Source organism: Sclerotinia sclerotiorum, genomic scaffold (assembly GCF_000146945.2).
Source record: "Sclerotinia sclerotiorum 1980 UF-70 scaffold_8 genomic scaffold, whole genome shotgun sequence".
NCBI lineage: Eukaryota > Fungi > Ascomycota > Leotiomycetes > Helotiales > Sclerotiniaceae > Sclerotinia > Sclerotinia sclerotiorum.
In genome coordinates, this window is record NW_001820828.1 from 1,376,077 (window position 1) to 1,400,116 (window position 24,040).

Genomic DNA, 24,040 nt, shown 5'->3' on the forward strand with positions numbered 1-24,040 from the left:
AGTATGTATTTATTTATGAAGATTGGGACTATGCATAAATGTATATGTGTATGATAGAATAGTTATAATATTCCTGTTCCTACTACTATTTCACATGGCTACCGTTTCATTCGTCTTCTCATATATATATTCCCCCACCTATCCACCAAGCCCCACCATCCCACCTAAGTAACAGTATACCTCCCACTGGCCGGAGCCCTTCCCTCCGCATCAGCAGCCGCCATCGTTCCCTCCTTCAACAACCTCATCAACTCTCTCATAGCATTCGTAACCACGACCTCAGTATCACCCTCGACCAAAATATACAGTTTAGGATCTCCACCAGCCTGGACCTCTTTTCCAGCCGGGTAAAAACTACCTTTGGTAGTAATACTCGTACCCGTCGCTTCTAGAATTTTGGCCACATTCGTGCGATTCGTAACAGCCCATCTAGCTTTCTGTGGGAAATCGTTGATTTCCAACGTGGCGTGGAAAGCACCTGCGTCAGGTCCTTTGTTATCAATCGGGACACCAGAGCGGAGTTGTCCTGTTTTATTGAGACGGGCATTGATGGCGTCGATGGCCGACGTGACTTTATCGAGCGGATTTTTGGATCCGCTAGAGCTGGCTGCAGTTTCGGTGCGATGGACTTTAATATCTCCATCGAGATCAATACCTTTAGGTACACCAAGCAGTTTAGGTGGAGCAGTAGAAGCAGAGGCGGGTTGAACCACGGATGCAGCTTTGAGAAGAACGTCATCATCTTTCTCTTCTTTCTCCTCTTCATCGTCATCGCCATTAAGCTTGTGTATCTTGCGTTCGCGAGCTTTGGTAGCTTCGCGCTCAGCATCAAAACGTTCCAGACCCTTTCCACCAAAACCTGAACTCTCTTTTTTAGCACCACTTTTGACCTTATCTTTGTATGACTTCCTCATCTCATTAAGCCTTTCTGGTACTTCTTGTCCAGATTGTTCAAGGGCTTTCGCAATACCTACCGAATATTGTTCTTGCTCTTCTGTTATAAAAGTGACAGCAGTACCAGTATTACCAGCTCTGCCAGTTCGTCCAGCCCTGTGAACGTAGTCTTCTAGATGATTAGGTGCATCGAAATTAACAACGAGCTTAAGCTGCTTGACATCAAGGCCTCTGGCAGCTACTGAGGTAGCAATCATAATAGGAACCACGCCGGCTTTGAAATCATCAATGGTGGAATCACGATCAACTTGATCCTTTCCTCCATGAATAGACATACATGGGTAACCTTTTCTCATTAGGTCCTTCAGTAAGTCATCAGCTTTTTCTTGACGATCAACAAAGATGAGTGTTCGAGCATCTTCATCAGCATTGTAGAGCTCTCCAAGAAGCTCCAAAAGTCTGTGAAACTTTTCTTTCTCCTCTCGGACTTCAACAATTTGTGTGATTTCGGGCGCAACAACACTTCTTCCACCAACAACAATTTCTACTGGTGACTGCAGCGTCTTCTTAGCTAGTGCATCCATGATTCGAGGCATGGTAGCTGAGAAAAGAATAGTTTGTCTGTTAGGTCGAATATTATTGAAAACCTTCATGACTTGGGGCTCAAATCCCATATCAAACATACGGTCAGCTTCATCTAGAACAACATATGTGACACGTTGAAGATTTGTAACTCTACCAGAATTGGCCGCCAATAATTCAATCATTCTTCCAGGAGTGCAAACGATTATTTCTGCGCCCCTTTTGAGATCGGCAATTTGGTCTTTGATAATGGCACCCCCATATGCGCAGACCGCACGGAGTCCCATTGCCTTCAAGAAAGGCTTACACTCTTTATGAATCTGTGTTGCCAATTCTCGCGTAGGAGTCATGATCAAACCGATAGGTCCATCAGAATTTTTCAATGGGCGTTGATCTCGAATATGACGAAACATGGGTAGCAAGAAGGCGATGGTTTTACCCGATCCTGTCTTAGCTACTCCAATAACATCTCGGCCAGACATTATTGCCGGAATAGCTTGCATCTGAATGGAGGTGGGCTTGTCATATCCTAGTTTCTTTATAACGTCCAGGGATTTCACATCAAGACCACATTGAGACCACTTTTGTACGGGCTTGGGAACATCCTTACCGGCTACTTTAATACCATCAAGCTCAAGTCGTAAGTCGTTTATTTCAGCTTCAGTCATATCCACAAGCTCCGCTGGTTCGGTATAAAAGTTCTTGCGGAATGGCGGAAGATTTAAATTTGCATAATTGATGGTTGGAATATCCTTCTTTTTTCTGGCTTTATTTGCGATCGCAAGGATTTCATCCGGGTCCGCGTCCAAGGCTTTCAGGTCCACATCATCATCACCGAATAAAGCTTCCGGTTCTTGTGGTTGACTCTTGGTATTATTCTTGACAAATGTTGTGTTGGATTTCGGTAAGGAGAAAGGGTCTCCCATTTCTTCCATAAAAGCATCCAGTGGGTCGATTTCTTCATCTTCATCCATGGCAGTCGAATCAGCTTGAGGAGCATCTTCCATGTGGACATCGCCATTTGTGTGTGGTTGAGATTCAGCTTCTTGCAACCTTTCTTCGCGCTTCTCTGCGGCTGCTCTGGCTGCAGCTGCGGCCTCTTCTTCCGTGCCGGCAGCTTCCAGTTCAGCATCATCGTCATCATCTTGTCCCTCAATACCGTTAGCGAGCGCAGCATCATCTTCCTTGGAGTTTGCCATTGGTAGGGTTGGTAGCTTTTCTAGTTTCTTTCTTGATCCTTCATCTTCATCGAAATCTAGAGCACGTTTCTGGTATGTCTTTTCATTGTCGGTAACCTTCGCGCCGAGCCCGAAAACACTAAGGTTCCCTCTCGTTTTAGGTAACGCAGATACTATAATCGAACTGATTAGCCAAATGATCATACATAGAGGAGTAGCATTTTGCTTACCTTTCGAGGTGCTGTTGAAAGCTGTTGGCTTTTTGTCAGCTTGTAATCCTTTGACCGTAGAAGTTAAGGTGGCGGACGTTTTAGACAATTCCTTTAATGGTAAATCCCTTCCAAGAGCATGCGCACTGCTCGAGCTAGCCACTGCCTTTTTAGCTATCGCCTTTGGATCAAATTTCCCAGCATAATTTGTTGGTGCGAGATCGCCTGATATCGCAGAAGTTGAAGGAGTTGTAGGAGTGTTGGGTGAGGGTTGGGAAGAGGAACCATTGGCCTTTTGATCTATATCATCGAGTAATTTCCGAGTCCCACCCGCAGCCAGCTCTTTCTCCTTACGCTCTTTATCTTCGGCCATCTTCTTCTTCCACGCTTCTAATTTTGCTAGACGTTCTGCTTTCTTTTGTTCCTCGGTTTGCGCAGCGGGTGCTGATGCTTTTGGAGCCTGTGATCCTGCATGAGTAATTGATCTGTCTTGATCAGAACATAGATAACTCACATCATGAACTTTTGCGCCACTATCTGATCTGGGTGTCTGTCCGCGATTTTCGTCTCCTCTGCTACGAGACCATGAGTCAGTAGAATCCTCGCGGCGTCTTCGAGCCCTATCATCATAAGAGTCGTCTCGCCTATCACGGTAATCTCGTTCTCGACTTCTGCGTCTTCTCCTATCCAGTGATCGTTCCCTATCAGCATAGCTTCTGCGATCTCGAGATCTATCTCGACGACCAGATCTATGGTAATCATCATTTAATCTCCCTACTGAACGATCTCTTCTGCGAGGTATATCATGATCACGTTCGCGACGCTGGAGATCATTAGTAATTTGTACCTGATGAACGTGGGGTTTAAAGGTAAGAGTTCTCACGTCGGGACTTCGAGAACGACTGCGATGTCTCTGTCCTCTAACATCATCTCTTCGATCTCGATCGCGTCTGCCATTATCATCTCTTCGGGTTCGTCTCGACGAGTGGTGGCTTCCTGTTGGCGATGGTGAGCGAGAGTCCCTGTGCCGAGCCATTTTTTGCCCAAGTTATGGTATTTCGGTGGGTAGAAATACTTTCAGGCAACAATCAAAATGACAGGAAACAAAATTATCCTCTCCAGATTACGGTCTATAACTTCAAAATGAGCAGATCAAGAAGGTATAAGGTCGATGATACGAGTTCAATATGTATTGTTTGTAGAATGGTCGTGGTTACTAGGTACTTCTTCCAAGTCTGATGTTGTTACAGCTGGTGAGCTTGCCTTGCAGATATTTATGTAAGTCTTACCTTCCGGTTTGCTACGGTAGTTATGACGCGCACGGACCTTTCAAAGCTTCACGGGCCCTAGCGTGATTTTGGAACATTTAGACGAAAAAGATGACTTCAATCGCAAACTCTCCGTTTGTGCCATCATCCTCAACCTCTAAATTTCAATCCTCCTCGCTCGAGAGACGTCTGGTAACTGCAAAATTACCAGGCTTCAACAATCATCATGCTGTCCAACATTGGTCGCGCAGCTACCAAGAGAATCGGAGGATCTCACGGATCAACAAACCGATTTCTTGCTACCTTTTGGCAATTGCAACGCGTTGAAGGTCAACAAAATGGCGAATCAGTCTTGAAAGCTTCCTCGGCATCTTTCCCGGCGCGCCGATCGTATGCTACTGCCACCAAAGCTACCCAAACTAAAACTACCACTGCGAAGAAACCAGCTACGAAGAAGGAACCTGCGAAGAAATCCACTGCTAAGGAACCTGCTGCAAAGAAAACTGCTGCCAAAAAGCCCGTCAAAAAAGCTGCGAAGAAGCCAGCAGCCAAGAAGTTAGCCAAGAAGCCAGCAAAGAAGACTCTCAAGGCTAAGCCGAAGAAAGCCAAAAAGGCAAAGACGCCATTGACCGATTCACAATTGTTGAGAAAGAAGCTGCGGGAATTGAAGGTTACTGCGTTAATTTCAGAACATCCAAAAGAGAAGCCCCAGAGTGCCTATAGAGTATTGAATCTTGAGTTGGCTATTGGTAGTAATGATATCACTGCGGCATCGAAGGAGGCGGCCACGAAATATAAATCAGCGTCGACGGCAGACTTGGAGGTAATAAACACACTTTTCCTTCTCGTAAGACCATGCTAATCACATTACAGAGACTCAATCGCATCGCAAATGAGAACAAAGCTGCCAATGCTATTATCTACAAGAATTGGGTTGAAAGTCATACTCCAGATGAGATTCGTCTAGCAAATCTTGCACGTCTACACATTCGAAGATTGACCAACAAAACTTCCTCTCCAAGACTCATCAAAGATGATCGAACGGTGAAGCGACCTGTGAGACCTATGATGATGTTCGTGAGAGAGCGATTTGAGTCTGGCGATTTTGCTGGTATCAAGGTCACCGAGGCCGTGAAACGTATTGCACAAGAGTTCAGAGAGTTGTCGCCTGCCCAGCTCAAGGTAAGTCATAACATTGATCTTCCAGTTCTATTAGATTATGCCCCTAACACATCGATAGCCTCTTCAGGATGCCTCTGCAGCTGATGACGAGCGATACATCCAAGAGTACAAGACAGTTTACAAGCATGAGCCAGCCAAAGCTCGCGTTGCTAAAGCCGAAGCATAAACATTTCTAGTTCTTCACACTTTGGTTTTTCCCATCCACCTTAGTTTTCCTTCTTGACTACCAATGTATGGTTTAAACCATGTGCCATTGAGTTGTTGTTGGAACAACTCACGTCAACAATACGGAGTCGATTTTTTTTGTACGAAATAGGAATGCGAAAATTGAGGTCTTTATGGCTAAAGATGATTCGATTCCCAATTTCATTATTTTTTGCCTGTAAGATATCACTTGTTTTGATCGCTTGCAATGGCGAAGTTCTATGACTCTATGATTACAAGGAAAGGCCAAAAAAATGAGATATCCCTTTCCCACTCTAGGTATCTTTTAATGGTTATCAGAATAGGGCTCTTATGTTTCACGAACAATACATGAACATGAATAAATATCGTTTTTGTGAATCTTCAATGTTTCAAAGAGCTTAGGCGATTTCTCCCTTTTGGATAATATGCCCAGCAGATCGAGTTCGATCCACTTACTGTACCCCTCCATACCTCCGTACTTCACCCTTAGACCCCGCATCTCACCTCATCACCCTGCATTCCATCCCATCCCAAGCGAAAAAAAAAGGATTTGGAAGACTATCTATCTATCACGCATGAGCCCTTGTACTTTCTTTCTTTCCTATCTTCTAACTAGGTAGGTACCTATTGGATATATTTATCCTCTCTCTATCTTTTTCTCTGGAGTTTTTATAAAGGTATTGATTGATATTTGTATTTGTAAGACTTATTTGTGTTTTTATGTTATATTATATTATATTTTTCAATAATTATATTATATCCCACTACTGGTGTACCTACATCAAAATAAACTAGTCAAAAAATCCAAGCGAATCCAACAGAATGGGATTAAATCTCAATTTTCTCAATATATTCTCTTTCTCTCCTTTATATCACAATTCATCCCATCCCATATACACTATTTTACTGTACTCTACCCTACAGCCCTCTAAATCCCATTACTAGCACACGTAAACGCACCCCCAAAACTCCCATTATTATAGCCATCCACAATACTCTGCACACTGGTATACGTACCCGCACTCAAAAACAACAACCCAATAAGAATAATTAAGACATTAAACCCCAAACCGAGTTTACTCGTTTTATGCATCCAACCTGCTCCATAATCTACACGTCGCATTTTAATATACGCCACACCCCAGAAAATAAATCCGAAAAAGGAATCAAAGAGTGATGACATGAGAGAGAGGAGATCGGAAAAGAAGGGGATTACTTCGGCGATGATGAAGGCGCCTATCCAGGTTATTGCCAAGATGAGTATCCAGATGGACCAGCCGGTGAGAGTGTGCTCGGTGAGATGACGTTTGTTTTTGTGGAAGACGCGGAGGAGGATGAAGCGGCCGGAGACGGAGGCGTAGAGGACGCCGAGGAAAATGAGGGTTGGCACCATGAAGGAGAAGGATATATCTACGTAGAGTTTTTTTCCTAAGGAGCCGAAGGCTGGGGCGGTCATGTATTGGTTTCCGGTGAAGGCGTAGATGATTGCTCCGACGAGACTGAAGACGATGACTTCGGCGATGGTGACGGCCCAGAGGGCTTTGGGGAAATCGACGGGATTTTTCATCTCCGACATGAATGATGGGATGGTGATTTGTCCGATGAATGTGTAGGAGATGTTGAGGAAGGCATTGAAACCATTTACGAATGTTACGCCTTTGACTGGGATTGCGGTGACAGTTGGGGCGCCTCCGAATAGACCTGTAGCTGGGATGATGGAGGTAGGATCGGGATTGTACCCGAGAGGGTGACCTTCGATTCCCGCGAAGATAGTGGCGAGCATAACGGAGATGAAGGTGAAGAATGCAGACATGGTTGCTAACCAGGATAGAGCACTGAAGGTTCTTGGGACAGAACAAACCCAGCAAATGACAGCTGCAATAACGGCGAATACTACTGTACATTGACTGTGATTGGTGACGGTATTCAAGTATTTTGCAGTAGTCAAAACGTGAAGTCCCTGATTTGATTAGTAGTTGTAAAAAAGTTAATATGATAATTCATACCTGAATAAAGGTATTGTTCAAAAGAAACATGGCAGCAGTAGCATGCCATGCCCATCTTCCACCAAAGAGCATTTGTCCCACATCACAAACATCTCTAAGTTCAGGATGGCGCAAACAAAACTCCCATAAAACGAGAGATGTGTATAGGACCAAAAATGCAACAACAGCAGTTAAAATAAGACCTGGTACGAGTCCCAAAACAGAGTAAGACCATGGAAATGACATAATTGCCAAACAGATATATTCTGAAAATAGAAGAGCAGCAGTCTATTAAGAGTTAGCAGTCATACGAAGAATAAAAATGTTGTGTATGACCTTTTGCCAACTGCAACTACGATATTTGATGGCAGAACCCTCCTCAGCTTGAATTTGCTTTTTCAAAAGTTCATTTCCACTATCACTATTGATACTTGAAGCATCGGCATCCATACGAAGATGTGGCAAAACTGGACCGACTCTTGGACCAACTTTTACAGGACCAAATCCCCATGTACTGAGCCAACTGAGTTTTTTATATTCGGATCTAGGACTCTGGTCTTCGAGGCTATCTTCTTGTCTAGATTTGTCGTTGACATCGTTTTTGGAGTTGTTTCCTGAAGACATAACGGGAGATTCTTGATCTATCGCCATTTTCGCGATGGGAAGCTGTGCAATTGGGTCAGAATCATATCTCTTAAGAATTAATAACAAAATATTCAACACAAAAGGAGGAACATGGCGCAATAGTTGCACAATTTCCCAGGTAAGTATTGCGCAATGATTTGAAATGAGGACTTACTGAACTATTGGTAAATAGTGAATTGGGTGAATTGTAATAATGCGCACAATCCTCATGAATGGCGGTATTGACTGGTTTTAGGTTGTATTGATCAGATAGAAGTGCGCAATATGGACTTCTTTCTCGTGTGCAGATTATTGAGTATTGAAGTTGTGATGTTTGGTTGTGTGAATGAAGGAGTAAGGAATTCCTCTTATATTATATTAAAAAAATAAAAAATCACTGCCCTCAAGTGTGCGAGAAACTAAGAGAAACCGTTTTTTATAGCTCGAGAGTAGTGAGGAAACTTTCTACTTAGATAACTTATCGAGTTACAGTACTAGATCCATTCCCCGCCTGGGGCTCTACTTTAGCCACTACTTACTTTAGCGTGCAGCCAAAGATTGAGTTCAGGGATTAGAATCTTGGAATGGGATAGGGGGGATTGGATGAAGAGCGAGAGGTGCGTTTGCGGATATCTGACTTGCATATTCGAGTATTACCTGGTAATCCTTCCATTATTCCCCGTTTTCAGGATTACTAGTTCAAATCCCGTGCGAATGGTTTTCCATCCTGTAACCTTATCTCCCAAACTCAACTCCATCTCTTCCATCCCACTGACTATCTCGAGTCATTACCATGATATTTAGACGTCGTTCGTTCGACATGATTTTTATGGTGATATGTTAAACAGCCTTTTTTGTGGAGCAGTTCATCTGCACGGTGCATTATGATTCGCGATTGCAGTACGATATCAGATGCCCCGCATTATTAGTCTCCAAAAAATGAGATAAGCTCAGATGGCTTTCTTAGCTATCTCTCCCGGAGAAAATAAAAGACATTTCCGAGAAACCTTCAAGTAAAAGAAATGGATTTTTTTCAATCACAATTCAACCTGATAAGCAACCCTAATAAATCCTTCTCACAATCCTAGAACAGGCGGGAACAGTATTTGAAAAAAAAAAAAGCCCATCTTTCGAGTACTCTGTAGGTATAGAAACTCTGGTTGGCTGGGAACTTGTAAGATGACAGGAAGATCCACAATAAATGACGAAATAGCCACAATTAATCTCGACATCATTGTCACGTGATTTTACGTACTTCTCTCATTTAGGCTTAGCAATATCGGTGGTTCCGAGGAGCCTGCGAATTTTGTTTGCCTTCACTTGATTCGGTCGTCAATATTTGGTGAACTACCTAATATGTACTATGTACTAGATCTTCGATGAACCAATTATTGGAGTTTCTACTATTGACATGACATGGTCTAAGGTTATTTAGGAGCAGTAAATCACTACTTTCGGATTAGGGGCGACTCGGCCGACGGGCGATTTGAAAAATCTCTGTCTAGCGTATTGACGGCCATCCAGCCGGTTTTCACGGCGTATCATTTTCAAATCGGAGTGGTTGGGTCTTGACACATCTACGGTACTGCAGAATACTGTGTTTCCGATAGTCAAACTGTCGAGGAGTCTTCTCTAGATTCTAGAATGCACTTTTGCTTTTCCCTTTGACATTTCTCGTATTACTTGATATTATCACGTTACTTAGATGCCCTGCCATAAGCCAGTGCTTTCCAGAAATCATTTGCGACGCTCATGCCTTCGAATGTTCCATGACATCTTGAAATTCTGCTAGTCCAGGAAGAGTCGCTCAGTGTTAACTTGAACCACTATTTTTGGTATACAGAAGTCTGCAGTTGTATCTATGATCAGAGGTTTAGAAAATTAAGTGCTCTTGTCTTCTTTATGGTTGATGGTTTTGCGGAAAATGTAGAATGATTCGATATACCTCAAGTGAGGCTACGATATTAAAGCTGATGGCGCAACATGTCTTGGAAAGCACTGATATCCGCGACAAGAATACCTTTGCCTCTTGAGTGTTTTCCATACTTCCTCGACTCCATGTTGAAATCCATATTCAAATAATCATAGCCGTCCTTTACTGGTCCTTGCCGTCTCATGTGTTCCTTGTTTTACGTATGGAATACTACTAAAAGATCTCATGTTTACCAGTGGGCCTCAGATGCAACTTCATTATTTTGACCATGTCGACGCATCCTCGCTTACCGATATAGTCTCAAACACCACCACTTCCCTCCTTAAATGTTGTTATTGACAATCGACAACCTGGCTTAACGGCCAGACATAACTCGAGGTGCAGGTGGTATCTTTGTGAGGAGCATTTGATCCCTCCAAAGTCAGGGATACCACTAATAAGGACTACAGAGATTCCGCGCCGCCCCAGTAAAGAGGGGGAGCTGAAAAAAACCGCCAGGAGCGTGGACTCTTTTCTTATTTTATATCTTGGGCATATTTCAGTCCTTCAATAGTGGGACTTCCTGCGTAGGTAGGTAATGAGGAGGAGGAAACGCAGATTTGCTCGAATGAGAAAAATTCACCTCCTCTCCAAATGCAGAACTACACCTAAACGTAAAACCTTCGAGGGTGCTGCGCCGAGCAACCAACTTTAAGTCCGATCAAAGTCTTAATAATGAATTGTCATATGAGCGGCAAAAAGCTTCACACAATCATATTCTATATTCGAGAATTGAGATGTAGGAATCAATAAAATTTGACCCTCTTCGGTATCTTCCATGCACATCCTTCATAAGCGGTGTTGGGACATCAGTGTATAATAATGATGATAATATCTACTACGTGACAATACACTAGTCATTACTAAATAACAACCCACTTGGTATATAATATCCCGAAACTATCACTTCCAGCCAATAATTGCTTATGAACTACTTTAAGTATTCATTAATTAATGAATAGTTTGATTTGATTTATCAGTTTACTTCAAGTTATTTATTCGTTCTTCCTTTCTCTTTCTCTTTCTCTTTCTCTTGATTATGTATTCAATTTTTGACGTTTTATACTGTGGTTTGGAAGTGAAGGATATTTACTTAGTAGGTACAATGAAGTTTAATATATATTTTTTTGATTTTCTGCGGGTGTTTTTGTGGTATAGTATAGTATGGTATAATATAATATTGAAGATGTGAAGTATGTATGTATATATATATGTATATATATACCACAAAGTTAGAAATTGTAATGAATAAATATTATCCTAGTGCAATTCTAGAGAAAATAGGATAGGATGGGATAGGGGAGGTTTGTGGTTGTGATTGTGGAGGTTGGGAAAGATATCTCTCTTGTTCTTTTTTTTTTTTTTTTTTCTTCTTTGTCTTGAAGTAGAGAACCGACCCGGTGAGTTAAAGGAATTATGGGTTTTTATTGATAATCATTTGTGCAGTTCTTGGATATTTTATTTTTTGTTGTTGACTTTTGCTTCTCGTCGCTGTCATTTTCTTTTGATTTAGATTAGATTATGGATTTTTTATTATTCATTGTGGATTTTTTCCAATTTACTAGTTATTATATTAATTGAGCTTCGGAACTTATAGAACTTGTGATCATAAGGCTCGAGGTGGCCTTCACACAGGTTTTTCTCTAGTATTTTTGTCGTTTCTGCATATAAGGGTTAATTAGCGGTTAGAATGTTGCTTTGCTGTTGTGCGGTAATTAGGGTTTGTTATTTTTCTCGCTGGTGTATGTGTATAGCGCTGTCGTCTGGGATTGCTATGTATAGGTACTTTAACATGTTATTTTCTATAAGCTATCGAGTTCGTCTCTGGCAAAGATTTCTTTCTCTTTGTATTCTCGTTTCTGCTCGACTTTCCATGTTATATAAATGACTGATAGGACCATTTCTTTCGTTTATTCATACTTATTTCTAGATGCTCTCACATCTTCTTCTTTTTATGTATTTGATTTCTCTTCTCCTCCCTTACCCTCTTATTCACATCCTAACTCCGCTTTGAAGCTAAAATTCACCTGATTTATCGGGAAATTCTGTATGATTATGGGTAATAAGTACAGGTTACTTTCTTGGGAAGACATGTTGCGAAATATGTCCAAAATCACGATTTACAGGAAATGAGATGAGGGAATGTTCATATGGTTGCTCAGTGTAACAGCAATAGAAAGAGAGAATTGGACAGACGAATTGGAAGTGCAAGGGCTTTTGATGGTGGGTTGGTAGAAATTGTAGAGAATGAGTGAAGTAATCCCGGGCGAAGTTTTATCATATGTCATATGGCTCCATATTGATATTAATTCAATAAATCTATACTCACCAGTAGTAAGACCATTCCGTTTCGCATATACATTCACCAGATACCCAAAGCGGGGTAATGATTCGATGAGCGCGGGGCGTTATGGTTTGAACTTTGGCTATTATTTAAGATACTCGATGAAAGGAATAGAATAGACAATTAAGTAGATGGCGCAATTTACGTATCGGAAATAGAAATTCAAGTGCCCTATTTCTGTCTGCTCTTCCTGGAAATGCATGTGTATGGGATTTTGGGGCATGAGAGGAAATAGATATGTTCTAAAGCAAAATTTTTGTTAGGTGGTCTCGTCTAAGGGGATGGAGATTCTCTTCGGATGTTATCAAGTCTGATTAATGGCAGCGAAATATTATGTGATCAGATGATTTTTTATATTGTTTTCAATTATTTGATAGTGCTGCTGTTAGTGGATATAAATAGCTTGGAAGTTCTTAAGTTTTTAGGTAGATTAGGGCTGACGTATGGGTTTCTTGCTGGACAATGATGTGATCTGTATGTTGAAACATTTCGCATAATGAAAGAGACGTGCATTGCGGTTTACACCTCAAGATCCAAGTATCATTCAACATCATAAATTATCACTCAATTGTACAATGAAAAGGGTAGTGGCTAGCGATGTGTTATCAAATAAATGTTCTCGAAATATGATGGGTGTGATTAAACGACGATGAATACTATATAGGTGAATAATTATTGTTGAAGTCTTTGTATTTTTGCCATCACTTCAATATTTGGGTATATTCACCAAGTACTGCAGCTCATTCGTGCCCATTAGAGCCCATGGAAAGAATGATCTGTCAAGTGTATGAGAAAAGACACACGCATTAAAACCCTGCGATATATATCTGCAAATTTTGGAAGAAGGCTTGATAGTGGCGTCTATGTGGTCATCTTTTCAGTATTTATCTCGAGCTTTAAGTGTACTAGTGATTCAACCTGGGAGTATGCAGAACTTGAAAAATGCGTATACTTTTTTGCAACAATGTCCTACTCTAGCCAATCATACACAACCCAAAATCCTAAGTTAAGCGGATGTTTAGAATCTCAGTATAAAACCCGGAGTACTGGCTAACAGACTCATATCAAAGATAAATCAGGATTTGTCCTATATAATGGATGTGGCACTAGAAGATAAGCAGTGGCTGTAGCGACTTGAGGTCAAAATGTGAGAAGTATACTGGGTAGGTCTGAGGGTCCGTCCAACAGGGAATAGGAAAGGAAGATAGATTAATGAAGTGACCAACAATAAATTACCAATGACAGTAAAATGATGCTATTTCCATAGTTTATGAGAAGTTTGGTAGTTACTGCCGAATTGTCCTTCCGCACTGTAACTTGCCTCAGTTGCTGAGATAGTAGACCTATCAGAATATGAATGCAACCGAGCTTTGCACAGTATTGCTATTTCACTGATGCGATGGGCACATTCTGAAATATAATGTTCTATTTTTCCTCATCTTTGATAAACTTGGAAAGGAAGAGGATTCAGGGAAACAAGCTTTTATATCTTATATACATCATAGAATACGTTTGAATCAGCACCTTACTCTAGCGAGACCGAATAGCATTGCCTACCGTGCTTGCTCCTGCGGTATCTGTATAATTCAAACCCATCTATAAAAATATCCTGTAATATTATCATACCCATTGAAGCTTATACTGAATTTTTGTGATAGGTACAAACTATTCTATAATATCCCCGAAAGCTTTACTTTTGTAGCTGGAGACTGATACCAAGGAAGACTATTTAGAGATGGTAAATTTTCATTATTGGAAGTATCCAGTGATGAGTATTAAAAGTGCGATGGAAAGATCCACCACCGGAGAGGAAACATCTTATCGTAGATTTTATACTTGTTGTCGTTTCACTTTTCTTGATTTATAAAATAATTCTCATCAAAGTAATTAAGATAAGAAAGGTTGTGTATGCTCTGTATTTGTCTAGTCGGAACCTGAGTCAAGAATTTCCTATGCGGCCATTAGTTTATAAGAACAGAACATCTATTTTATCTATCGAGGTTGTACTTTGTTTATTGCTAATAATGGCGGAATTGAGGCAGCTTTTTAAACTAGTCTCTCAATCTCTATGAATTGAATCTCCCTTTGATTGGAATTAGTGGATATATTAATATTTATATATACTTCAATTATTCACTCACAACTAAATATCCATACTACTCTACTGTATACTACCACCATACTAGCAGAAGTTCTCAACCACGGTATATAAACCGTTGATATACATCTCTCAACTCATCAAATAAATTTCAATTCCTTGAAAATGGAGAAAAAGTTTAGGAAAAGATTAAAAGAATGTCTAATTTATAGAAGATTAACCTGAAGATAGAATACTTTCGTGAACTTTTTTTCGACAACTGAAGCATTCCGGCTTTGTGTTTGGGTATATATTAAGCAGAAACGATGAAAAATTGTGATAATTGGGGCAATAAATTGAAACCTAAAGTTACCAAAACTGTGGCAGTGAAAGAGAATAATAACATAGGATAAAAACTATAATCGAAGATAATATCTCTCGACTGCTACTAACAGTGACTACTGAAAATGATAATGACAATGGACGAAACGACGTTGGCAAGAAAAGCCATCAATATAATAGTTTCGGATATTGACCACGAAATTACAAAAGTTTTACCATTGGGGTTCATTAGGGCTGGATCTCATATTACGTCTAGGGATGGGGTTATATGTAAAACAGAGGTAGATTGCAATAAACTTTAATAATGATATTACTTTATTATTATGTACTTTAGTTTTTAAAGGAATTAGTTATCATGTATAACCAATAAATACATTTGGTGATTTAATATTCACCTCAAGAAAAAATTCCTTTTTGATCTGTTCATTTACTTCAATCGATTCCTCCCTCTTGCCCTCAAAAAAGATACTAAAAGTTTTTATTATAATAAAGGAAGCTAGATGTTGACCTCCTGGGATCTTGGCAGCATATGCATATATAGTGCATATGCATATAAGGAGCAAACAAAACTCAACTTTTAATTCATTCTTTCCTTTTTGGTATACTGTTTGTTTGCTTTCAATATTTTGATTTCAAAGCACTTTAATTCCGAAGGCCGAATACCCAACCTATTCCTTCATTTTTTGAATATATGCTCGCAGCTTAACTTCTTAGCTAGAGAATCAATCAATTCAATCTGATGCTCTTTCTAGTCTCAAGAAACCCAACACTAGATTATTATCAAATAATATTGAGCTAGATTTTCATGCTTTAGACAATTACAAAAATTTCATCCCTAATCACGTCCCAGTAAATCGATCATTCTCTCCTGCGCCAAGACTTTTAGACCTGAGACTCCTTAAATAAACCTGCTACGTCTCACCAAGAAACACAGAGCTGTATCCTAACCTACTTCATCAGTGATTTTTTGTGTTGGCTTTTAGGTTGCTAGCAGTTCATTTTGAGTTGGAAAATTAAAGTTAGGCGGGAAATTGACATAACGGAAATCTTGTCTGGTAGTTGAGAATGCGCAGGAGCGGTGTTTAAATATAGGAAAAGCTAATGAGATTCAAAGATAACTAACGTTAAAATTACGCATCAAATGACAGTGGCAAGTACTTTACAACCTATGGCTTTTACCCAAGAACTCTTACCAAGTAAGAGAGAAGCTACTTGTATATCTCCACACAAATCCAACCATGTCCTGTCTGACTCATGGCCATCACTCAAGTAAACCAAAATACTCGATCAACCACAGACCTATAACAGAAAGATGTTGTTGTAGATCCGGAAAGTTTTTTCACAGATACAGAAGCACATTGTTAAAATGCGATGAATCAGGATGACGTATCCTTCTCTTACGCCCTCTTCTTTTCAACCATTTCCCTTTCGCTCCATTATACACTAAGCCCCATGAAACAAACAGGAACTGAATATAAAACCCCAGAGTCTCACCCCATAAACCGTCATTTACTATCGTCGAAAACATGGAGCACATTTTAGTGGCCGGACGAGCCCCAAGACCCCTCACAAATCTTCAAGAATACAGTCAAAACTTACTACCAATAATCCAGAGAATAGAATTTAAACTTGCAAGCTCATAAGGAATAAAGGTGCTAAAGTCCATTTCGGCAATAGCATTTTGATGATGGGAATGAAAGTAAATAGAAAGATAACGAGAATAAAGAAATCAAGGGTAAAATCGACAAAATAGTCACTTTTGCATTACACCCCGCAGAGCTCTTGAGTGGAACTTTGTATACTTATTGAAGCTAATGGCAGTGAATTCAAGCCTATACACTGTTTTTCCATGGGTTTTATTGTGGTTATGGTATTGATTGAAGGATAGCATGTGAGTTTTATAGTAAGCTTTGATTATAAGCTTAGAAGAGAGGAGAAGGGAGTGTTGTAATTAGGTATAGAGCGGATTGAGAAGGGCTTGGGAGGAAGGAGAAGAGAGGTTTAAATTAAAATGCTCAACCATGCTTGAGAGTGTAAGTAGTTGGTAAATATCGACTTCCAATTCGATTTAACTTCTTATCTCCGTTTACGGCACATTGAGTATATAAACTAATTTTAGTTGGCAATTTAATACTAGGTAAATCATAATGGCAATTCCTGTCACAGACAGGAAAACTCCAGAGCCTGTCCATTATTTGGGCCTCGAAACTGGGGAAGTTGAACGATGTACCGTGGATTGGACGTATTAGATGGGGTTTCTGTTAATAGCATGATTGAATGATATGATAACGATGATGGCAATAGTAGTGATAATGAAAGGAGTAGTTGAAATCCTAGTAGTAAGAATACTTGTTGAAGATAAACTAATACGTCTACTTCTCCGCTAATCATTAATATGGCCAATGGTGGTTGACAGGATTTATCTAATAGCCCATGAATACCACTACAATTTTTTTTACTCACTGCCATCATCTCATGTAACTTGTCAACCTTGCCCACCAATTTATCAAAGCATTGATCAAATTAAACTATTAACTCATTTTATGTTTCTGCCAAAACCTCGACACGGCTCCTTCAAGGCACTGATTTGTCCAAATTTGAACATAGTACTGACGTAAGAATGAGATCCAAACAGTCTTTTAAGTCTAGTACCCCACTTCTCGGCCACCCCTAATCTCAACCACCCTTTTATACCAAAAATCGTGATTTTTATTTATTAATAATTTTTCAATTAATAAATATAATTGTGACGGAAACCCCTGCTTTCCTCCCACCCTTATTATATAAGAAACCTCAGGTACATTAACCATGTTCACACATGATACGATTACTCGGGATTAGTATACGATTTAAGTGGTCTGAGGATCAGATCTGAACAAGTACTATGTATCAATGGTTATCGGTAAAGTAAGATTATTGAAGGAATAAATATGATTTCTTTTTGTTTAACCATTATAGCTAGACCATTCATTTGTTTATATATAGAGTAGCTATTCCTATCTACAGGTGCTCTTCACCTGTAGATTCTAAGTTAAATACAATTGCTGGTCTATGAACACCCTTTTGGTCACAAGTTCTATAAAAAAATCTTAAAAAAAACTTGTTTAAAGAGATATAAACTTCTTTATTAATAAAATATTAAAATTAATATATATGTTACTCCCTCTTCTCTTTTTTATTTTTTTTTATTTTTTTATTTTTTATTTTTATTTTTTATTTTTTATTCTTTTTATATTATTCTTTTTTTTTCTTCTTTTTTCTTCTTCTTTTTTTTCTTCTTCTTTTACTTAATTTAATGTTACAAAGTGTGCCGTCTAGATCACGTAGAAGTGCTCTAGGCTCTCGAGGTGGTTTATAACTGTGACGGAAAAGTCGTAAACGGAGTCAATTTAATCACTTAGAATCTAAAACTAAAGAACTAAGAAGATTCTAAGTAAGAAGGTCTTTATATACAGGGCTAGTGCGCGTGAGCCACTAGTGGGTAACAACCGTCACGTAACAAGTAGGATGTATTTTTCAGATTACCTATCTTATTTATTGAGATTCAAGTTCACCACCAGGTAGGTATATAGGCACCTAGGTAGCTCTCTCTATCTCGAATTCACACGGAGAAAAACTAAGTACCTAGTCAACCAAGCAAGCAAGCAACCAAGCAAGCATCTCATCAATATAAGTCATATACATAACATGTGTAACTTATAATCATCATTCCACACTCCACATTCCACAATTCTAATCTTCGAAACCTTAAACCCCATTGTCTCCTATCCCAATCTATCTTATAGAAAGCTATTTATTTATAGACTCTTGACTCCCTCAGCTATGGGAAAATATTCCGAATCCATCTCCCATCTCCCATCATCCATCCATCTGAAGTCATGAAAGTTATGTGTAAGAACAAAAAAAAAGACGTGACGCGTAAAAATAAAAATAAAAACTCCATCATCACCATCACCATCCCAAACACCATCGCAGAAAAATATCAGACTTGGCAATGACGTATGGGTAAAACGAGAGTACCTCCAAAAACATCCCATGATCCCCAGGATCACATTTCTTTTATCTTATTCCCTTTTGTCTCGTGTTTTTCCATTTCATTCATCCATCTTTCCATTTCTTCTAGTAAAATAAATCGTACAACTCCCCTAATAGAAATCTCGAAGAGTAGGAAAAAGAAAACTATTTATACAATGGAATCAAAAGATTCCTGATTCTAACATTAGTAGAATCTTTTCGTGTGCGTATAATCGTAAATATGAAAGGCTGAAAGGAATCTAATATCCATCAAGCATGCCATCTAATTCGTCCAACTCCACATTTTCCGGATTTCTTGTATCCCAATCTAACGTTTCAATCTTCGCTGGCGTCCAATTCGTATGAGAAGTTTCGAGAGTAGAATCCCAAGATTTTTTCGACGCGAAAACAGGTTTCATAGCGGGGCTGTTCATAAAACCCGCCGTGTTCGATACCGTTAATCCTCGACTTTCTCCGAAAAATGGGTCTGATTCTATGGATTTCATGGGAGTGTTTGAAATATTTGATGGCATATCGGTCATATCAAATGGTTTTGATGGTGGCTCGCCACTGAATCTTCGTTTTTGCATTCCGCGAGCTGTTTGAGTGAATTCTTTCTCATCCTTTTCGAGACCCACAGATGAAGCACGATTATTCCTCACGGGACGTTCGAATCGACCGGAAAACGAACCAGTGGAGGTTGGAGGTATAATTGAATCGTCATCATCGTATTCCTCAGAGGATAGGTCAACTTCAGGCGAATCACATCGACTTCGATCTGCTTCATCGGCTACCGAGTCTGCACTTGATATGGAAGGAGTGATAATCGTACGCTGAGGTAATTGTGATGGATCAGGAATCGGTTGGTGTGGGTAAGTCGTCAAATAAAAGTATGTTCTCCTTGGATGTACAGTTTCCAACTCTTTTCCCACAGGACAAGGCGATGACGCAGTCCATGATCGTTTTAAATAGTTGGATAATCGGGAAGAAATGATTGCGCATGGATTGGCAGATCTAATTTTCCGTTAGTTTCATACTTATATAGTCAACGGGGCTAACTGGGAATAGTTTTGCACTTACTGTTCCACGATTCGAACGGTTGGGGACAAAATGGCTGCAAGTTCCTTAACCAAATGAGGTCTATTGGCAGTTTTCTGTAATTGAATGATCACTCCTTCAACAATTTCATCCTTTACTTCCGCCAAATCAATTTCTTGCATTATGACATTCTCATCGTTCCCCTCCTCACGTTTCACTTTTCTCTCTTCCAATTTCTCACGTTTGAATTCCTTCTCTTTCATGTCCTCGTCGTGGTAATTTTCGAATTCATGAATTTCTGCTGGTGGTGAAAGTGGCGGGGTACTTATATCTTTCGGTGCGGTATAAATACGTTTGGGTGGCGGTGATAATGAACAAGAATCTCGGCGCGCTCGTTTTGACTTTTTCGAAATATGCTGTTCTGATGTCGACGTCGCTATTGAAGGCGGTGAAAGTCGTGCGGCCGCTTTCTCAGCATGAGTTTGTGGTAACTCTATTCCTAGAGCTACCCAATTCACTTGCTTTCGACGAGTATCGTAACCCATGGTTGCTGATTTACAAAAGTATAATTTTAAAGGTGTTTATTGTTTTGAAATGGTAGTTTAGTTTAAGGAAGAACGACGATGATGATGTTGATGTTGAAATCTTTGTGGTATGACCTTCTAGTAAAGTAAGTTTGTTGTTGCCCAGGTAAAGTAATAAGTGAAATTTGAATTTAGTTAAAGCAAAGATGGGAATGGCAAAGGAACATTTAGTTTGCGACGCGGGAAACAGACAAGAAGGGGTCTAAGGTCTCTAAGTCTAAGGTCTAAAGTTTGTTGTTCCTGCAATATGATCTTCGTAGCGACGGGTTAATTCAACTCAATTGATTGAATCGATTGTAATTGGATACAGGGACTTTCGGAATGCAGCAGATGGCGTGGTGCGGTGACACAAGAAAAAGACTGGGGATTTACCAGGGTTCTTGGTTTTGCTATTTTTTTCGAATCTTTTTTTTTTTTCATGTATGTACTACTGTATTATTATTTTTTTTTCCTTCCTTTGTTCCACTATTTGATAGTGGCTGAAAACGGGATCAAAAAAAATCGTTGAACTAAAATTAAAGGCGGTAAGGGAGGCGATTTAGGATATATATGAATGAAGTATGAAGGAATGAGTACATACCAATAGAGTATATGCAATTAATTATATCATGATATACTAACCTCCAAAATAAGTCCTATTATCTATTTCAAGAATAACCGCTAGATAGTTATTGCCTCAGAATCGAGAAGAAGATCTTTATGAGATCAATTTGTTGGAATTTATCGAAACGGGAGTGGATAAATCGTTGGTGTAGATTTCCACTGCCTCAGCTAAGAGTAATGGAAAACGGTTGGTTGGTTGTGTATCGTTACCTGCGCGACGGATATTTTGGAAATTCGATAATGGATAAATGGGAAAGTCCGAGGGTTGTTTCAAAATTGTAAATTTACAGGTGGGTGATGGATGATGTTGATATTGTGATAGATGATAAATATATATGATGGATACGAAATCGAAAAGAGAAGAGAAAGGAAGAGATGAAATGACTTATTCTATAGGTATACTTATAGAGAGGGAGAGTAGATTACCGTAGAGTCAATAATGATAGAAGGATACTAGATACATTTGCTATTCTAATTTCCAACTTGAAGCTCTCTATCTTCATCATCATGATGATTTAGAAACTGATCATTTCCGACAGTAGAAAAGCAGAAACTCGATACTTTGATCTAGTACTCCTGTACTCCTATAAAGGAGAGCACTATGGCAACTAGTTGAGTGAAATTATGAAATCCAATTTACCCAATGGAATTTAAATCAATCTAGGATTCCAGGGAACAGCTCATTATTTCAAGAAAAAGATGATAAATTGATAAGTTGATATCATATTTGAAGCTAAATGTAACGAATACAGGGGCTAAGCTAAATATTGCCGTTTTTTAGCTAAATCGGGAGAAGTCACATCTCTCAGAGCCTCAGAGTGGCACTTTGAAGAGCTTCCAGATGGCCAGTTCTTAAGGTTCAGAACTAGAAACATGAGGGGAAATAATGTTCAAATTCTATCCATTCAAACGACAAATGATAATCTTTCGATAAAGTTAAAAACCTCAATGATCTTGTCACCTCAATTTTAAGGATCATCGAAATCACAAATGAGATTAACGGTTAACCACTTCATCTGTTTGGATTCGGGAAAAGTTGGAATAGAAAAGAAAAACTTGCCGGAAACTTCCATCTTTCATCAAGGATTGTGCTGTAACTAACAGTTACCGAATTTCAATGCAGGGTCTTGGTGGAGAGGAAATCTCGAAATAACCTCAGGAAAGAATCAAAGCAGACGTATGAGAGGTCAATAGGTATGAGCAGAATCCACATGAGTCGCTAGTCGATGTATATTATTTACGGGTACATGGCTCGTGGCTAGGAAGTCAATTTGATAATAGAGGAGCTAGCTACCGAGTAAAGAGGGGATTTTCCTTGAGCGAAAAGAGAGACTTGCAAAATTGCCCCGCAAACCCACATCAAAGTTCAAACTTTCGTTGGATTAGCCCCCAACAGGTTGATCTCCTTTGGATCTATCTCTTTTGGATCTCACCGAAACCAACATTGAGAACATTAGCTCACTTCAAATACGTGTGAAAGTCAGTGTCATGAACACTACTTGACTACCGGTAAATCATTGGACATCCTTTTCATGCTACTCGAGTAGGTAGCTACCAACTCCTCACTAGATGACGATATCATTCCAGAGCTGCCTATTTATTAACTCGAGTACAGATTGGACGGAGGAACGAGTAACCATAAGCAATACTATTATTTCGACTTCTTGTCATCCAAACCCAAAGAGCACAAGAACTTCATCTAGATACATACTCTTCCACACCTAACACACCGATCCAACCATCAAAATCATCAAATTTGCCCTTTACTCCGTAGAAACAATTCGTACAGAGATTTATTTCCATAACGTCAAATTCCATAACCTAAAGCTAGATCCATGTCTCATCGCAAGGTCTCCCCTAGAGCCCGAGCTGTTGTTAACTCGTCGTCTCGTCAACCTTGAAACTCTCGCTCCACCATTTTCAAACAATCCAATGAAATTCCAGACGTTTTGCCCATTGAAAAACTTCAAAATCTGTTATTTCGGTCTAGATTATAATTAGCTTCGCACGAACGACTCCGAATGGACCACAGCATTTTCAGCGCCTGCGGTCCTACGGTGATACATTATCCCGGTATATCGTCTTTAGGTGCAGCTAACTTCGATTTTTTTTCTTCTAGAATTTCTTTTCAAAGGGGGAGGACGAAAGTAGATGAGGGAGTTTCGATCTCATTCAAGGATAGCGTGTTTGGTTGATATTGAAATTTCGGGGTCCTTTAAGTCTCCTCTTATCTTCAATCTATTATTCACAAGTATCCATTTTTTCGGTACGGATTCGGATATTTTCATTTTCAATAATTCCCCTTGATCAGATTTGGATGAGACGACAATCCTTCCCTATGTCAAAATACCAAAATCATTGGTCAACACGAGTAATGTGTCAGACGAGAAAATACCCAATTGCATCAAATACAAACCCTCCATTCGCACAAATATACCTATCAACGTCCACGAACCATTCCCCATTCCAATATCGATCGAGCCGACCATATTAAATCTGTACAGTGACACAGCTCTACATGCATAATTCCCCACACCACACCCTCTCGTTCTCAACATCCCATTCCCAAAATGATCGGCCGCATACAAGGGAGTGTGCGCACAAGGGATATATATTTATTTTACTCTGTGCATCTATCTGGCTGGCAGAAAAAAAAAAACTTACGCTTGGACAAGGCTGTCATTATGCATTTCTTCACATCACACTAGACATAAAGTAAATTTCTCATTGTCCAATGTCTATCTAGCCTTTCTCTTCTATGGCCCTGGTATTTGATAGCCTTCCCCCGCTCGAATCGAAATGGATGATGAGTGTGGGTGGACACTGGACAGTGGACAGTCAAGATATACAATTCCCTTCTCACGGACAGAGTTTGAACTTTGAAGTTTATTTTTCCCGCTGGTTCGGATCGGTTACACTTTGCTTTTTTAATCGTGATTTTGCTTTACGCGTGTGTAA

The 24,040-nt window shown here is 39.7% G+C and overlaps 6 protein-coding genes across 6 annotated transcripts; 2 read left to right on the forward strand and 4 right to left on the reverse strand.

The window, feature by feature from the left end:
• Nucleotides 1-164: 164 nt before the first annotated feature.
• SS1G_06839 (hypothetical protein) lies at nucleotides 165-3,820 on the reverse strand (the record flags this gene model as incomplete). The annotated part of the gene is made up of 4 exons (XM_001592548.1): nucleotides 165-2,827; nucleotides 2,885-3,323; nucleotides 3,378-3,546; nucleotides 3,747-3,820. 4 exons carry the CDS (start codon nucleotides 3,818-3,820, stop codon nucleotides 165-167), a joined length of 3,345 nt encoding a protein of 1,114 aa, XP_001592598.1.
• A 537-nt stretch (nucleotides 3,821-4,357) lies between these two features.
• SS1G_06840 (hypothetical protein) lies at nucleotides 4,358-5,479 on the forward strand (the record flags this gene model as incomplete). The annotated part of the gene is made up of 3 exons (XM_001592549.1): nucleotides 4,358-4,954; nucleotides 5,005-5,313; nucleotides 5,372-5,479. 3 exons carry the CDS (start codon nucleotides 4,358-4,360, stop codon nucleotides 5,477-5,479), a joined length of 1,014 nt encoding a protein of 337 aa, XP_001592599.1.
• Nucleotides 5,480-6,427: 948 nt separating this feature from the next.
• Nucleotides 6,428-8,135, reverse strand: SS1G_06841 (hypothetical protein; the record flags this gene model as incomplete). The annotated part of the gene is made up of 3 exons (XM_001592550.1): nucleotides 6,428-7,459; nucleotides 7,506-7,687; nucleotides 7,796-8,135. 3 exons carry the CDS (start codon nucleotides 8,133-8,135, stop codon nucleotides 6,428-6,430), a joined length of 1,554 nt encoding a protein of 517 aa, XP_001592600.1.
• An 8,855-nt stretch (nucleotides 8,136-16,990) lies between these two features.
• On the forward strand, nucleotides 16,991-17,092 carry SS1G_06842 (predicted protein; the record flags this gene model as incomplete). The annotated part of the gene is made up of 1 exon (XM_001592551.1): nucleotides 16,991-17,092. One exon carries the CDS (start codon nucleotides 16,991-16,993, stop codon nucleotides 17,090-17,092), a length of 102 nt encoding a protein of 33 aa, XP_001592601.1.
• A 2,025-nt stretch (nucleotides 17,093-19,117) lies between these two features.
• SS1G_06843 (hypothetical protein) lies at nucleotides 19,118-20,440 on the reverse strand (the record flags this gene model as incomplete). Its single annotated transcript, XM_001592552.1, has 2 exons — nucleotides 19,118-19,871; nucleotides 19,938-20,440. The coding sequence occupies 2 exons, from the start codon at nucleotides 20,438-20,440 to the stop codon at nucleotides 19,118-19,120; spliced, it is 1,257 nt and encodes a 418-aa protein (XP_001592602.1).
• A 2,137-nt stretch (nucleotides 20,441-22,577) lies between these two features.
• SS1G_06844 (predicted protein) lies at nucleotides 22,578-22,885 on the reverse strand (the record flags this gene model as incomplete). The annotated part of the gene is made up of 2 exons (XM_001592553.1): nucleotides 22,578-22,671; nucleotides 22,794-22,885. 2 exons carry the CDS (start codon nucleotides 22,883-22,885, stop codon nucleotides 22,578-22,580), a joined length of 186 nt encoding a protein of 61 aa, XP_001592603.1.
• Between the last annotated feature and the right edge of the window lie 1,155 nt (nucleotides 22,886-24,040).